Genomic DNA, 18,388 nt, shown 5'->3' with positions numbered 1-18,388 from the left:
CTGTCTTCAGACTGTTGATGAACACACACACACACACACACACACACTGTGAGCCTGCTGCCTGTGTCAATTAAACACAGCCGTGATTAATTGCATTTAATAATTCAGAGCTGAACTTTAGTGGGAGTCACTTCAGCATAGTGATAAAGAGGGCCGTGTGTGTGTGTGTGTGTGCGTGTGTGTGTGTGTGTGTGTGTGTGTGTGTGTGTGTGTGAGGACAGGCCGAACCCCCACAGGGTAGGAAGGCAATTAGCTGCTCTCGCTCTGAGTGGCATCTAGTGACAACACACACACACACACACACACACACTCTGGATTGAGGTAACCCAGCTGTTGTCCTTACTTTGTGTATGTGTTTGATTGTTTGCTCATCTTATGTCATCTTCTGATTGGACGCTTTATGTGATGTGTGGAAAGCTCACGTTTACGTTTTTCATTTTGTCACTGAATGCACACAAACTGCAAACATTTCAGATCACAGATTCACATGAAAAACTTTTTCCCTCAGACTCTGAGAGTGTTAAAGAAATCATTTTTCAGGCTTTCAGTTGTCCAGATTTGGTTAACAGGGAAATGTTCTGGGGGTGTGGAGAGACGTGGGGACATCTACTCATCTCTTCTTCTTCTTCTACATTTCTACCCTGCACTTCAGAAGTCCCCACCAGCCCCCCCACAGCACCAGTTCTCTCTCCCCCTCGACTATGAGGAAAATGAGCTCGTTTCCTGGGCCATTTTCTTTGTTAAAAGCCATTAATTAGGCTAATTGAGGAGAGAGACAGGACACTCCAATGACTCCTCTGTTTAATGAGGGACAAGGAGAAAACCCGGCGGGTGGGGGGGTTGGTGGACGGAGGGTATAGGGATGGGTAGAGAAGGCGAAAAAGGAGGAGAAGGGAGGATGGAGGAGGGGAAGGAGACAGGGGATGGGACAGGAAGCTTGGAGGGGGGGGGGGGGGTCGATGGCAGGCAGAAACAGAAGAAGAGCTGCAAGGGTGGGGGGACGCAGAGATGACGGGTGGGACGCTTGGAGGAGACGATAAAGGAGGAGAAAAGACAGAGAGATGGACAAGCTGGAGGGATGATGGGGGAGGGACGAGGGGGCGGGGGGCTTCAGTGTGCCAGCGGGGGTAGAACACGTATAATGGAGGGTGGCAGGGTTGGCAGAGGAGAAGCTGGGGAGGCAAAACGCATGTCAGCATCTTTTGGCTGGAAGCTAACTGAGGAAAAGGGACAGAAAGTGAGGAGCGGCATCTTCACATTTCACACTGCGACACGCCTTCCAGTTTTGGAAGACCGCGAGCCGCCTCCCCGCGTCCCCGTCTCTCCAAAGACAAACCTACACTGAGTGCTGGGCCAGACAGACCCGACGAAATGTGAACTCATCCTGTCAAGCTTCTACCTGTAGTTCAGAATGTACAGGTGACACACACTTGTATCCATGACAACAGCTGCCTCACTTATCTTGTCAGTGTTCAGCGGGCTTGAGTTTCAGTTTGGTTTGTTTGGCTTCTTTACATTTTTACCGTGTGTTGTCTTCACTGCCAACAGGAAAACCGATGTTTTTAAAGCAAGCGCGTGTCTGCTGCTCCCAACTTCACATCTCACAGACTGAAGTGCCTCCTGTTGTACCACTTCCTGTGGGCTGGAGGAGCACAGGGAGGCTGGACATCGAAGGCCAGCGACCATTAGCTTTATCTTTAATTGTGTTCTTGCTCAGATCCCGTGAAGGCTGCGCAGACGCCGGTCAGCTCGGTCACAGGAGGCTCATCAGCGAGCGAGGTGGCAGAGATTTGACGCCAACGACACGTCTTTTATCTCAAAGAGACAAGGTGCAAATTTCAGCTTTAAACAGAGACACAGAGCATGTTGAGACTCCCTGATGTGCATTTCCACCCTCACTGGGATACAAATCTAATAAGTTAAACTGAACTGGTTTTTATTTTTGGGTTTTCTCTTCTTCGCTGTCGGGGGATGGGTGGACGATTTTTTTCCAAGGGGGGAGGGCAATTATGTGAGAGAGAAAAGAAACGGGGAAGGATGAAAGAGGGGCTGTAATTGAAAGGAAGGCGAATGAGAGAGAGTGACGACAAAGAGCTGACGGCAGAGGAAGAGTGAGGGACAGCAAAGTTTCCTTTGAGCCTTCGTGCCTTAATGGAGACGCAGAGAAAGAAAAACAACCCAGCGAGAGGGAATATTTTCTGTCTTTATTGGCCAACACTGGACTTTCCAATCAAATGCTGAATTTAACTGAAGCGAAATGAAGAAAGAGAGAAGAAGAGTGAACCACCAGTGAAAGTAAATCTCGATAATTGTCTGTCATCTGCTCTGCTTTGGCTCTGATCTCACACTAATGGAGCTTAATTCTCTAATTAGTGTAATTGAAGGCTAAACTGAATGTGTAACAAGACAGCAAGCAACAAATCTGGAGTTTGCAGCGAGCGAAGACTCATGAAGCAACAACACACTCTGCCTGCCTGAGCGTTTACAGCACACGTTCAAAACCTCTTCAGAGAGCTCGTTAAAACAGCTCGATGTGTGGCCACTCAGACCACAGCAGCCAATCATGACTGCACCACTGAAACATTTTAGACTGCTGTCAGAAAAGAACCTGGTGCCAGCATCACCCACATAAATGCACTGGGCCCGGTTTGGGCGGCCCTGCCCCGTACCCGACACACCCTGCGGGAAATAAGGTTCAGACATGCTGCGTCACTGACAGTTTCATCTGTACATTTCGATAAAATGTGGGACTGTGAGCTGGACGTACTTTTTTTCCATCTTGGGAACTTTTTTAAGAGAACACCCAAATGAATAAATTTCACACTGAGAATTCAGACTCAAATGAAACGGCTAAGGGATAACAAAGTGTCCTCTGTGGCTGTTATCAGCACTTGAATCATCCCGCTGACGGTGAGCGGCGAGGACTCGCTGTGTCGCGTTCGTACCTTTGCAGTCCTGTCCTGCGGTGCTGATGTGCATCCTCTTCTGACACTCGCCGCAGCTCATCAGGAAACGAGTCACCGCCTCTCTGGGCAGGAAGGCGTACGTCTCGGCGATCTGAGAGAAATGGAGCGACAGACAGACAAACGGTCGTTTTAGTTTCTGACGAGAAGAAGGAGGCCTCGGCGCAGACAGAGCTGCACCACTCGTCTCCACCTAAGTCACCATCACTGTGCGTTTAACACCGAGCGCAGCCAAATTCATTCGGGTCGCACACAGCATCACGCAGCGTGAATACTGACGTGACAGACAAAGCTGCTCACTGGATATTCAGAGCAAATGCCCAGTTTTTCTTTTTCCTCCTGCACATGCTCTGTTGAAGGTATTGTGGCAGTGACGTCCTTTACTCTCTAATGTCTTAAACATCCCAGAAGGACTGATTTCTGACCACCCTGAGCAGCAGGATGAGTGGGAGTGTAAAGTACAACAAACAACAACAACTTTAGTCTAAAAGTCTGGCGCTAGAATCTTTTATCATTCAAGTCGTGCTGTGTCTGCATTTCACCAAAGTAATAAAAAATGGCCCAGAAGAGTAAGACAGGCCACCGTCACCTGCTTCCAATGCTCTCCCTGCGCTCAGAGAAGCTGAGGATATGAGCTGCATGACTCTGTGGGCGCGTTTGCATGTGGACATGAACAAATCAAACATTTATTCTGCAATGAGCGGCACAAAGACACAAGAGAAGAGAGGAGGAAGGCTGGAAGGGAGGCAGAGAGGATGGATGGGGGGTTGCTGTGCAGCCTGTGTGTGTGTGTGTGTGTGTGTGTGTGTGTGTGTGTGTGTGTGTGGCAAAAGCAGGGGGGTAAAGCAAAGGCAAATGTCATTCCCAGCCTTTGGTGGCACTCAGACCTGAAGTTATGTGGCAGGATGTTCTGCCTCCTGGCTTCTATATTATACTGTATGTATGTATTATACTGTATGTACTGTATGTACTTTAAAGGACACAGTGGACGTGTCCAATTGCAATCACACATCCAATCTTATCTGGGGAAAGACCTGGAAGAAAAGAACACAAAAAGGAAAGTGATACAGATCACTAAAGAAGATGAAGAAGAAGGAGAGGACATAAGGAGAGTGAAAGAACCACATGAAGAAGAAAGCGATCAGAGCTGCACTTCCTCCGTTTGGCCAAAAGAGGGCAGTGTCAGCAGCTGAGACAGCAGAGCACAGGGGGAGGTGTACAGGTTTCTACATCTGCAAATGAAGCACAGGTCCAACAGTTTGAAACTTTAAGGTCTGAGCTTAGAATCGAGTGCAGGTTACAGTCAGCGCTGGCAGCAGGAGAACTCATGTCGCTCCATCGAGGACGGAGAGATGACAGAAGAAAAGAAAAAGCGGCTGAGTGGAGGAGAAGGTACCGACGATAAGCAGCGCTGGGCAGCACATGATGAGGCTGCCTCGAACAACAACTGTTTTCCCTACCACTTAATAATGAAAAGTGCCCGTCACAGTTCACTAAAGCCGAAAGTGACGTCTTGAAATCACTTGATTTGTCCCATTAACAGCCTAAAACTCATCTGCCATCACACGAGACAAAGAAAAGCAGAAAATCCTCAGAAGCTGGAACGAGGAAACGTTTGGTGATTCTGCTTGACAAACGACTGCAAACTGATCAAAAAACACAAAGTAAAAGCACTCATGAGAAGTCGGCTGGTTGTTTAGTTTCAGGAAGATCCGCGGTGACCTGATCTGAAACTGAAACCAGAACCGCATGACGCAGGCTGGTGGAAGACGGAGACGGCGAAAGAGGAATGACGCCCAAAAAAAAGAAGAAGAAGAGGAAGAAGACGAGAGGGAGAGGCAGAGGGTGTGTTAAGCAACAGGCGACACAAGTTATGAAAGACAGAAAAGACAGTGTGCAGGGGGAAAGACCGGAGGACAACGAGACACGGGAGACACCTGGACAACCAGAAACAGACGGCTGAAGCTCAAAGACAAATGAGACAGTGGAGGACGCGAGGACGAGAGCAGAATGAAGATGCGACAGAAAGCGTCGCGCACACAACTCGTGATGACAGCGACTTCCGGGTGGTCACATGACGGCGCTCTTACAGCTTTGTAGGTCTTCTTCTGGCCGGCGTGTTTCGGGGCTTTGCCGGGGTCGGTGCTGATCTCCACGTGCATGGCGTAGATGATGTCGAAGAAATCCTCCACCACCGCCACGCGCTTCAGGGACGAGTCCACCCCCGACACGCTGTCCACACACTGCAAACAGAGGGGGACAGGACATATGAGGGTCATTCAGCAAAGACAGACAGGAGACACGGGGACATGTGACACACGGGACCAGAACCAAACTGGAGACACAGTCACACCAGGACCAGGGCTTCCCAAACTGACCCAAACTGGACCCCAGACCCCCACCTGATGAGGATTCCCTTTTCACTGTCTCATTACAGAAAGCGAATGAAAGCCACAACTAAAATACTGCGACGAATCGACCGCTCGATCAAAAGATTGTTTCAACAACTGATTATCAAAACATCAGGAAGGACGTCCCAGAGACGGATGTTACAGGTGAGTTCCTTTAACTGCTGTCAAACACGATGCAGCGTGTAAAATCCAACATGTCGTCCGTCTTCAGCGGTCGTAAAGCGACGACGCGTTTCGGCGACGCCAACGAGCCTCTGATGTTTAACGCTGTCAAATAAACGAATGATGTACATTTACTGTTAAGTGACAAAGACTCACCACACATACTGCATGTTAGCCAAACCTCCCAAAGGACAGAGCCGTGTCTGTCTCTCTGTCTGTCTGCCTGTCTGTCTGCCTGTCTCTCACTCACACACACACACACACACACACACACACACACACACACACACACAGCTCCTCCCCAGGTGCAAAAAAGCAGCACATGGGGAGGCCTGCTACTGCCATGGTAACCAATGAGAGCTGAACAGGCAGGTGTGTGACAGCAGGTTGTGTGTGTGCAGTAAGTAAAACTAACACACGAGAGCTAAACGAGGCTAAAAGGCCGACTGGTGGAGCGCTTTGTTCTGCACACCAGGTCTAACACACAGCTGACTTCAGAGTTTCAGAGTGTGTGTGTGTGTGTGTGTGTGTGTTGGTGATGGTGTGTGTGTGTTCCCCCTCACTGTCATGAAGAAATGCTCCCAGCGCAGCCTTTAACAGATGTGGAGCATCTAATGAAGAGCCAGTGGACTACAGGATACACACACACATGCACACAAACACACAATCAGCACACACTCTCTTGACCCACCAGCTCTCTCTCTCCTCTCCCATGGTGCAGGTACTGTAATAAGCGTTGCTATGGAAACCAGTTCTGCTTTTCACAGAGGGGACGCCCCCCTCTCCAGCTCCCATTTCCAATGCCATTACAACTGCCAGCCAAAGAGGAGGAGGAGGGGGGGGGGTGAAGGAGGGGAGGAGGAGAACGGAGAGAAGATGACAGGTAGGAGCAGGTGACGCAGGTGAAGCTTTATTAAAATAATAATGCTGCTAAAGAAAGTTTGAAACAACAACACTATGTTCTGAACTGCATTGTGTTCTGTACTGCATAGTGTTCTGTACTGCATTGTGTTCTGTACTGCATAGTGTTCTGTACTGCATTGTGTTCTGTACTGCATTGTGTTCTGTACTGTATTGTGTTCTGTACTGCATTGTGTTCTGTACTGCATTGTGTTCTGTACTGCATTGTGTACTGTACTGCATTGTGTTCTGTACTGCATTGTGTACTGTACTGCATTGTGTTCTGTACTGCATTGTGTTCTGTACTGTATTGTGTTCTGTACTGTATTGTGTTCTGTACTGTATTGTGTTCTGTACTGCATTGTGTTCTGTACTGTATTGTGTACTGTACTGCATTGTGTTCTGTACTGTATTGTGTTCTGTACTGCATTGTGTTCTGTACTGCATTGTGTTCTGTACTGTATTGTGTTCTGTACTGCATTGTGTTCTGTACTGCATAGTGTTCTGTACTGCATTGTGTTCTGTACTGTATTGTGTTCTGTACTGTATTGTGTTCTGTACTGTATTGTGTACTGTACTGCATTGTGTTCTGTACTGCATTGTGTTCTGTACTGTATTTAAATCCTGCTGATTAGTTTCCTCGATAGAAACCTGAGAATAAGAATTGAATTTCCATGGCTAATCAGCTAATGACTTAAAAGTCAACTTTTAAATTAATCACCGACCATTTTGTTAATAAATTAATCAGTCTGGATAATTTTAAGAAAAGAAGCTAAAATTCTCTGGATTCAGTTTCTCCTTCAGTCTGAGGCAGCAAACTGAATATCTTTGGATTGTGGTCCAAACAAAGACATTTGAGGACGTTGTCTCGGACTCTGGGACACACGACAGTTTCCACCATCCTGTCTTTTATAGACCAAATGTGTGGCAGATTAATCGACAATAAAAATAACAATCGCCGTCCTGAAACACAGCCGGAGGAGGCTGTCTGGATGGACACAAACATGATTAAAATGTTGACTCTAAGTATTTTAAACATGTAAAGTTTCCATCTACTTTAATTCCCTGAGTTCAACCTGAACGTTTTTCCTTCAGTTCACTTCTTTCATCAGGTCAGTTCAGCCGCAATGAATTCATTTCATGAGCAACCGGATGAAAACAGAAACCACTGAAAGCAGAATATACACACAGTATACAGTATACACACACACGTGTAAATATCTGTACATACTGAGTACGTTTCATATCAGATACTTTAATGTGTCTTTTCTCTAATGAATCAGTCACACTCATGTTATTAAAACACTGCAGCAAATACCACTCATCAGTCGGGGGGCAGGAGCCAATCCCAGCCCAGATACGGGCGGGAGGCGGGGTTAACCCTGGACTGGTCGCCAGCCAATCACAGGAGCAATACACAAAGACAGACAACAACCACACACACACACACACACACACAGAGTAGCAAATTAACCTAATGTGGGAGGAAGGAAACCCACGCAGACACAGGGAGAACATGAAAACCAAGACCTGGACTCGAACCCGGACCACCGTGACCCTTCACATCAAGCTGATGTCTTACAACTAAATGAAAAAACTTTAACCTTTTCTTTTCCCTGAGCTCTGCACTTAACGAAGAGCGACGTGACGTTTGACGACGAGACGACTGCTGAGCACGAAAGGAACGCGATACTGTTGGTTCTGCTCACTGACGATGAGCCAGGCCACAGCACGCCGTCCCCGCCACATCACAGGAGGGCCAGGCTGCTGTACAGCACGGCTCAGGACACACACACACACGCACACACACACACACACACACACACTGAGGACCGAGAGGAGAGATGGGGAGAGGGGACATGTTTGTCCTCCACTGTCTGCTTGTTGCTGCTGATACTGGGACCGAATGTGACGTAAAACCAGCTCGCTCACACACACACACAAACTACACATAAAACCTCCACATACAACAAGAAAGTGTGCACAGACATACACAGATTCAGTTACACACATACACACTAACTACAGAGCACGACACACACACACACAGACACACACGTGCACACACACTCTGGACCTCCCCCACCTCAGCTCCTAGCGGTTGGAGGGCACATCACTGGCCCGGGACTGTAGCTTATGTGACAGCATGCACACACACTCAGACACAGACACACACACACATACACACACACACACACACATCTATGTGGGCCACAGGGTGGGGGTGGGGGTGTGCATGTGTGTGTTCAGGGGACACCTTAAGGCACAGCAGACAGGACAGCACAGCATGCAGTGGACACGCACACACACACACACACACACACACACACACACACACACACACACACACTTCCCACTGGCTGAGCAGCAGGGTCAAAGTCAGAGAGAGGAGAGGTGTGAGGGCAGAGCTGCCCGTCTGCACGACACACTCGAGTGAACACACAAATAAACACAGTAAACACACACACACACACACACACAGGGCTGCATGTGCATCTCCAGAGGCTGCAGGCTGCGACCACACACACACACACACACACACACACGTCGGTCGTGTGCCGCAGCCAACAGAGTCGTCCAGTAAAACACTGAAAACTCAACTATTTTTAGGCTTTCTTTTCTCCCGTCCGGGGAGACGAGCGGCGTCCCTGCGTCTCTCTGGGGGACGGACTCATTAAAAGACACCCATGACCCATTTTCAGGTCACATGCCACAGTTTGAAGACACAGCGAGGTTTTCCCCCCGTTTTATCTGCTCATGTCAAGTCAGCAGCTTCCACAAAACTCATTTCATTTTCACTTTCATTTTATTCTCACTAAGCGCCAAAGGTGGATTAATCCGCCGCTGAAAATAGTCCCCACCAAATGCACTATTTCCTCCTGTCTGTTTGATAAGAACTACAGTGAGCAGCTGTTTGAGAAAATACTCTTCTTATTCCCTAAATAATAACCACTTTTTCATAATCTGTGGTGCAGGATGATGTCTGTGTTCTCACATTCTGCCCAAAGTGTAAAGTTTCCCCGAGCACAAAGCCGATTTTAAGAGTTAACAGCAAGATTTGTGACATCATAAACTGTTGGCCAATCGGCAGCCAGTCCTGGTCCAGATGTGGAGACCTGAGAAAAATATGAAACATATCTACACGCTCGTATATCCTGAATTTTCAGTGAGTGAGGGAGAATCTGTGCCATTTTAAGGACTTTAATGCTCTAATTCCCATTAGATTCTACGAGTGTATAAATATGACATTTGAGTGAAATCCCTTCGTTTTGGTCAACTCATCAAACCAAACATATTTTTCAGGCAAACAGGAAGCGTTGAGTATATTGTGTTTTGGTTTTTTTACAGATTTGAGGGTTATTTCAGCGGTTTGGGTCAAAGTGGGAGCTGCCGTAGCACTTGGCGGATTCGTATTGATTCTGTTCTCACAACATGGAGCTCGGCTTTCTATCTGACCCTCCATCTCTGACCTGCTGCATCCTCTCGCTCATTTCCTCCTTTTTTGCGGGCTCCCTCCCTCCGTTTATCTCGCCATCCCATTTCCAAACCAGCCTGTTGCTAGGATACACGTGGAGTCCATTCAGGGAAAACTAACTGCTCCTGCTCTTCATCCTCCACCCCTCTTCAGCCAATAGACTGACACACACACACACACACACAATCATCATGACTGCACACACTATGCTAAACACACAAAAGGAGACACACATCACTTCAGCCCTGAGCTTCCATCATGCAGCACACCTAAAAAGCTTCGGTTCCCACTTCAACTTCAGGAGTCAACAGGCCGACAATCAGCCCCGTCGGGGTTCAGTGTTCCACAGGCTGTCGTAAGAGTTGATAAAACACAGTAACAATTCAAAAGTCTGATGTGTCAGGGGTTTGACTTTAACACAGAACAAAGTTAGGAAATGACCGCACACCTCAAGCCGCTGTGGTTCACCACAAACACTGACGGTACATAAGATGGACGCCAACGTAAAAAATGTCAGCGGCAACGAGCAAGAGGAGCTGAGAACAAACACATGAGCGACTTCACTCACAATTAAACGCCAAGAAGTTCTGACATTAAAAATAGATTACAGCCTTCCAAAACTGCAACATACGATGAAGCTCTGGTTAGTTAAGGTTTGTTTTAAGCAGGTGAGAAGCAAACCGCAGCCTCCACCCACAGGGGAAGGCTTGGATAGTCATCACAGTGTGTGTGTGTGTTTGAATGTTCAGATCACGTTTGGATGCTCTCAGATCGCAGATCCCACAACAATCCGTGGTCACACAGAAATTAACGATGCGGCTGCAATTTCTGACGCGCTGCGATCCGATTGGAGGGTCGAGAGGCTGCTCGAAACACACCGAGAGCAGCTCTAAGAGCAGCAGCTCTGAGAGGAGCAGCTCTGAGAGGAGCAGCTCTGAGAGCAGCAGCTCTGAGAGCAGCAGTCGCCGATAGTCCTGCCTTCGGACTTCACTTTCAGCAGGCAGGACAGGCAGCAGCTAAATGAGCCATGACATGAAGCAACACACTCACCCACCTCCAGCCCCACCATCCCCCTCTCCTCTCATCCCTCCATCCATCCATCCATCCATCCATCCTGCTCACTGTGACCTGCTTCCCTCCATCCATCATCTCTGCTCCTTCTCCTTCCCCTGCCCACATGGTCCTTTCTTCCTTTCAGCCTGAGTTCAGCCCACAGGTTGAATCAGATTTAGAGGAGAGAGCAGATGAAAAAGCTGGCCAGGGTAAAAGTCCTGCCTGCGTGACCTTCGCTGTGTCTCTGTGGACCACAGCATTAACCCCATGAAGGTGAAGTTGACATGGAAAGTGTGTTTCTGATCACCTTAACAAAACAAAAGGGGGTTAGCACTCAATTCAGAGGCATGTAGTCGAGCTTCACCCACAGCACCGAGGGTGAGACTGAATCAGCAGCTTTCAGCAGAATCACACCCTCGTATCTACAACACAGACAGTCAATTTTCCCAGTTTGCACTGGAAACAAAACGGAAAAGGAAACACTGCTGCATTTTAAAAAGTTGCAGCATCACAGACATTAAAAAAACATTAAAAGTGAGACATGGATGGGACAGAAATGAGTTTCTGACAGCTAGAAAAGCACATGACCGCAGCATCTTCAGCTGCACTAACCAACAAGAACCAAAAGTTTTGGCAACATGATGAACCTTTCAAACCAGTGACAATGAACATGTTACGATGGCTGCAGCACGCACACACACAAATCTGAGGATACTGAGCTAATTATCCAGCAGCGTTGGCAGCAGAGCAGAGAAAGGGGCATTGTGGGTAAGGAGGAAGGGCTGGGGGGGGGCAGGGAGAAACAAGGAGAAAAGACAGCCTGGGGGGTGTCTGTGGGGAGACAGTGAGGCTGGAAGACGAGGGAAGCTGGAGGGAGGCGGCTTATGTGCTTTGGAGGGTCATGATCGAGGAGGAGGGGGAGACGTGATAAAGAGAAGCCCGTTGTCCCATAACAACGTTGTCTTCCTCTGCGTCCTCCTCCTCCTCCCCCCAGAGACCAGATCGGTCTGAACCAGCAGGAAAATGTGCTCTTCATTCCATTAAATCCACCTCAGACACAGCCGAGAGATGATGAGATTAAAAAGTCCTTCATATAACACGACGTCCATCCATCTACCAGCCACACCTGGTGGAGCTGATCAGCTGACACGGGACAGAGACGGACTCATTCACACCTACGGACCCACGGAGTCAACCTGAACTGCAGGTCGACTGGTAGCAGCTTTCAAAGGCTGATACGTAACGAGGAGGAAAACGTTGATTAATTGAGTTTCTACACACATAAACTCTGCATGTGGGAAGTAAAGCCGGACGACATTTAGCTGTGACCTGTGAATGGAGTCTGATTATGATTGGCTCATGAAGGGGGAAGCCAGCTGTTCTGAGCCAATCAGCTGTCTCCTCTGTGGGGGAGGGGGAGGACGTGGCCTGCAGGACTGCGACCCAATCAGGGCCGTGATTACCTGGCACAGTCCGGGGCTTCAGGTGGGAGGCAGACACCAAGAGAGAAAAATCACCCAACAAATTTTTCAACCCCTTTTGACAGGAAAATCACAATCGAGTGCTTACTGTCACTTCACGGTGCGAAGGTGCCGGGTTGTTTCTGAATTCATGACAATCGTTGCTTTTGTTTGCTGTGATTTCACAAGATGATGAAGTGCACAGACAGACTGTGTTGGTGGGAACCCTTGTTAATGTCTTTTCTTGGTGAACTCAAACAGAGGGAGAGGCTCCTCATCCCCGTTAGCGGACAACAGCAGCAGGAAATCCATCTCTCCATCTCGTGTCGGCTTCCACCTTCAAGACTTATTTTTCCCTTCTTAACTAATTCCACCACGACAACAGATGCTTGGACAAAGTTCGCCTACCGCCAGCAGCTTTGTGGCGTTAGACGCTGCTGAGCCTCCTGACCTCAGTCGGCTGGTAGAGGACTGAAAATGGAAGCAAAGACGTCAGTTAGGCTACGGCAGACAAAATCTCCTACACGAACTGTGTTTCCTGGGCCTCCTTCCAGAACATCTGGCTGAAGATGAACGCCAACAGAGCTGTGAGGCTTCCCCAATAAATCAATCAGTTGTTTGGTCTTCAAAAAGCGACAGACTGGTCAAAAATGTTGATCAGTCTTCAACCCAAAGACATTCAGCTGAGTGTCACAGAGGGGTAAAGAAAGCAGGTATCGCAGGTGCTAAAACGTCTTATACGGCAGGACACTCGTCTGAGTTCAACGACTGTTTGTGCAGATTAGGCTTCATTAACGGCGACAGAAAAACACGCAGAAACACGGGGATGTCTCTGGTTGCCATGGGGACGACTTAAACAGCTTTCACTAAAGTTTAAACAGAAAAGGCGACTTTGTTTTCTGTTGAAATTGTTGCTGCTCCTCCTTAGAAGGCGAGTGGTTTTTACTTTGAGTCGACATGCTGCTCGAATCACTTGAGAGACTAAGTATGAGCCTCCTGTCCTCGCCTCAGCCTTTCAAGGATCTAAGGTCATTTATGGATCCTTCTGCAACACTTTGTGCACTATTAAACCAAAATCTGTGGTCATTTCAGTGTCACACACACACAGAATGTGTACACCATAAGAATTTAATTGTACAAAGAACAGAGTAAAATTTACACTTACATGCACACATCCAGAAGTAATACGCTGAAGCACAAGGCAGTCGTGGATCAGCGGTTAGGGTGTCGGACCCGTAACCGGTGGATCGCTGGTTCGATTCCCCGTCCCGGTGTCCATGGCTGAGGTACCCTTGAGCAAGGTACCTAACCCCCACTGCTCCCCGGGCGCTGCACGCGGTCGCCCACTGCCCCGGGTTTGCTGTGTGTGTGTGCACGTCACTTGGGTGGGTTAAATGCAGAGCACAAATTTCGTTGGAGTGAGTTCCCTCCAATGACAAAATATGTCACTTTACTTTAAGAAGTGCAGAAGCATCTGTCCAACTGCTGCTGCTGGAAGCTGCTGAAATCACTGAAGAAAGCAACTGAAATTCCACTTGAATTTTCTCTCTTAAAAGCAGTGTCTCATATGTGAAGGCTAAACGCAGTGAAATGTAGCTGAATGGTGAGCTGAGCTGTGAACTGAAGTGGCCGAAGTAGCGCAGGCTGATACGAATGGATACACGCGGCATGTACATTATGTAGACAAAAGTATTGGGTCCTTCACACCAACAGGGACTTTAATGACGTCTCATTGTAAACACACAGACAGCTTTGCAGCTCTAACAGCTTCCACTCTTCTGTGAAGGCTTTCCACAACATGTTGGAGTGTTTCTGTGGGAATTTGTGCCCATTCATGCAGTAGAGCATTTGTGAGGTCACACACTGATGTTGGACCAAAAGGCCTGGCTCACAATCTCCGTTCCAGTTCATCCCAAAGGTGTTGGATGGGGTTGAGGTCAGGACTCTGTGTGGGCCAGTCAAGTTCTTCCACACCAAACTCATCCAACCATGTCTTTATGGAGCTTTGCTTTGTGCACTGGGGCACAGTCATGCTGGAATAGAAAAGGGCCTTCAACAAACTGTTGCCACAAAGTTGGAAGCATAGCATTGTCCAAAATGTCTTGGTATGCTGAAGCATTAAGATTTCCCTTCACTGGAAGTCAGGGGCCGAGCCCAAACCCTGAGGAACAGCCTCATAAAGACGAGTGTCTGGATACTTCTGTCTATACAGTGTGTATTGGATATATTAATCTGAGTCGATTAGGGTTCCTCTTTGTACGTAACACAGAATGACAGAAAGCAGGAACAGAGTGTATCCGTTTGGAAGCTGGATGTGTTCACAATCTCAGAGGGCCAACTGTGACTGACTGGTCTCATTAATTATGCCTGTTGGCTGGTGTTAATATGCCAGGCTGCCTTTCAGGTGGGAGAGGGAAGTGATGAGAGGGAGGAGAAGGTCAGCAGAGGAGGAGGAGGAGGAGGAGGCAGGAGGGACGAAGGTGGAAATTGAAGCCTTGCGGTCTAATTAAGACTGGTGTTAATTTCTTTTCACCATCGATGCGGCCAAAGGAGCGGTTCACCATGGCAACAGGAGGGGGAAGCAAACCCAAGGCTGTCTCAACATACCAGCACCGCTGCAAACTCAAGGTAACCGACTGCACTACAATTAACGGCCTTCATATCACAGTTTCCGTCTTTGACGCAGATGAAATGTGCCGTCACCTTCAGCAGCAGATTATTTCACAGGAACTCCCTCCTGCTGCAGCAACCCTTAGCTGCGTTTTAAAAGCTCCCTCCTCCAACTTTTATGTTTTATCACAAAACCAAGGGACTACATGACCTTCCACTGGATGAACAGTTTTTAAAAGCCTTTCAGATGACATCTGAAATGTCAGAAGACGAATTAAAAATGTAAAATTCCCAAAACAGTCAAGCTGAAAAACAAAACAAACAAACATCCGAATGTACACAAACAACGAGCACCTACCTACGCTGAAGTAAAGTTAAATCCATCAAACAAGAAATCGCAACACAAAAGTGTGCCTAAATTAAGATATTCAGCAAACCAAACATGGAGGTACTGAATTAAAGTTACAATTACCTCAACCGTGTCTCCTAGAAAATACATTTATGTACAACTAACCTGCAACTGCAAATTCGTTCATGTTGGAATCATAACCGCTGCCCAGACTGCGATCAGAAGTTTATTCGACTGAACGCACCACAAAGTTTAGGACTCTGACACCAACACCGCAGTGTGTGGTCACGTTTAGGCAACAACAGTCCTGTGGTTGAGGTTCAGAACAGATCCTGTGAAAACGCATCAAGACCTCGTCTTCTAAACAACTCCGGTGTCTTCGGGAGGCTCTTGACTGCTTATAAACAAGAGGTTGGGGCTTATAATGCATTATGACTGCCCATACTCACCTGTACACACCTCAACAATCAGCTGGACTCATTCTGTGCTGTAACAGTCCATGCAGTATCATAAGTTACTGAATGTGTTAAAGTGAAGGGAGGCAGGTGGTCTTAATGCATTATAAGCCCCATAAGTCAACCTGGAGTTTATAACCAGTCAAGAATTCAAGAATTTCCCTCCAGGGATTAATAAAGGAATTCTGATTCTGATTCTGATTCTGATTCTGAAGAGCCTCCATAAGACACTGGAGTTCACCAGAGGTCACAGCTATAATGTTTCATGCTGCTGACAACAGTGCATGAGTGTAGTCATAAAGCATTATGAATGCATTATAGCACACTATGAATGCCCCCATGGTGCACTACTGACATGGTCTGCACAGAAAATGGAGAATATAAATGTAACCTCAGAGCTGATTAACTTCAGCTTTAAGTTTTTACGACATCTCATCAAATCTTTTTTAACCTCTCGCACCATTTGAAAATCACGTGGAGATCCACAAGCGCTCATCACACGTTCGTTATCTTTTCCTTCCCACTCGCAACACAACAGCTTCAGAGTGGAAGAGCCAAGTGGAAATGCGTGTTTATGCAGAAATGTCAAAGTTTATTACTTTTAATTAGTTCAGGGTAGACAGCGAGTGAGTGAGTTCGTGATTTTAAACACACTCAGGCTGTGTGGGCACTGAGCTGGATTTACTGCTGAGGCTCTGAAGGCATGGAAACCGTCTAAATTCAGACTCACCAATTAAGAGTTGAAGCGCGATTTGTAGAAGTAATCACGTTCTGTTTTTCTTTTCTTATTCATCCAATTAAGAGAGGAAACTTTTGGCACTTTGTTGGCTGGAGTTCGTTTGTAGTTAACTGCTGAGATGTTACAGAGGAACGTGACAATTGACTTTCATCAAGTAATTAATATGTTTTGGACAATCGCTCAATTCTGACTCTTCAGTGTTTTCTTACTTTTAGATCAGTCGACTGACGTTTTCACATTTCAATCCACACGACGCAGATTTAAGTTTCCAGCTTCAACCTGCGCCTCTGCGACACACACACACACACACACACACACACACACACACACACACTCTGTTGTCTCTTCAGTCTTGAACGGTGAGGGGTGTTTGCTTTGTTTGTTCTCCAAGACATCTGACACTTTCACTGATCCACCAAACAAAGACAACGACCTTGTGTGTGTGTGTGTGTGTGTGTGTGTGTGTGTGTGTGTGTGTGTGTGTGTGTCCACCTGGAGCTGTTACTACACTTGTGCAGCTCCACTCAACCCAACAGCACACACAAACCGGGATGATGAAGAGTCAGCAGACTCACAGCTGACTCACGGCTCCAACTCATTATTAGTTTAACGGTCGATTAATATGATTTTTTTTAATTTATTTTTTTCCTCACTTAATTGGTTGCTGTTAATCACATTTATTGTTTCACACAGTGGCCAGCACCCAGAGGGGTTCGAACCTGTCCGTCTGTGTGAGCGGATGTCAGCCTCGTGACCTGCCCGTGGCGTGCTCCACGGCTGTCCCGCAGCCCGCTAAGGGACGAGCGGTCACAGCTAATGGATGGTGACGGTGAGCGGAATGAACGAAATTTAATCATCAAAAACCAGATGTCATGATACAGCTTCTTGTTTACCCAGCATGCACCTCTCTGCATGGAGAGGGCAGAAGGAAATGTGTGCCGTGTTACATTTTAACAGGTTTGTTTTTCTGATTTAACACCTTAACATCAACACCTAATCAGTCACTTCTTCACACAGATGCAAATGAGATCCTCTGCACAGGAAACACGACTTCACCTTCGTCTGTCACTCCTGTTGTCTTATCTTCCATAACACCAGGAGCCAAAGCGCCTGCCAGGCTACCATATGATCGGTTACTGAATACTGACCAAACATCCTCTGGTCTAACTAGCCAAAAATACCAATAATTAATCGATTATCAAAATAGCTTGCAACTAATTGTCTTTCCATCAACTAAATCGATAAATCGTCAAATAGCTGCAGTCTTGAGGTGCAACAACAGGAAGTGTCCCCAAGCGTACCCATCAGCTCTCCTGACTTTCTGTTGTGATTATTAGTTTACATGTTAAACACAAACTTGTGTTTAACGTTGCCGGAGTTATTCGGGCCAAACGGCTCTGCTGGAAGCGGAGCAGCTTCCAGTTTTCGTCAGACTTCACAGAGTTGATTTTTCTGATGTTTGGCAGCCGTGTGGCCGCTGCTTCACCCAACATCTGGCCCTCACGTAACCTCTGGCACAGGGGAACAGTTGCTGCTTACTCACACAAACACACAGAGGCTTACAATACACTGGGGTCAGAGGGAGGGCAGCAGACACACACACACAAACACACACACACTGTGATGAATGTCCAAGTCCTACCAATTCCTGTCAGTTTAGGGGTTTTATTATAACAGAATAAGGGCTTCTTTGAGACAGCAGAGATCACTGAGGCCTGATTAAGCTGCCCCCTTCTTCAACAGACTCACACAGACTGTCAGAAGATCAGACCCCCACATGCACAGGACAGCACTCTCACAGATGAGAGCTA

General features: G+C 47.4%; 1 protein-coding gene across 1 annotated transcript in view; it reads right to left on the bottom strand.

Annotated features, from left to right (window-relative positions):
* The window catches only part of LOC124062752 (nucleolar protein 4-like), a 103,235-nt gene that overhangs the window by 74,393 nt on the left and 10,454 nt on the right, over positions 1 to 18,388 (bottom strand). Inside the window, exons 3-4 of the mRNA XM_046395683.1 lie at positions 5,054 to 5,206; positions 2,946 to 3,057 (exon numbers count right to left, since the gene is read on the bottom strand). Coding sequence (XP_046251639.1) covers positions 2,946 to 3,057; positions 5,054 to 5,206 — 265 coding nt within the window. The remainder of the gene's footprint in view (positions 1 to 2,945; positions 3,058 to 5,053; positions 5,207 to 18,388) is intronic.

Source organism: Scatophagus argus, chromosome 8 (genome assembly GCF_020382885.2).
Source record: "Scatophagus argus isolate fScaArg1 chromosome 8, fScaArg1.pri, whole genome shotgun sequence".
Classification (NCBI taxonomy): Eukaryota; Metazoa; Chordata; class Actinopteri; family Scatophagidae; genus Scatophagus; species Scatophagus argus.
Note: the sequence above shows the minus strand (reverse complement) of the source record. Positions and strands in the feature narration are given on the sequence as shown.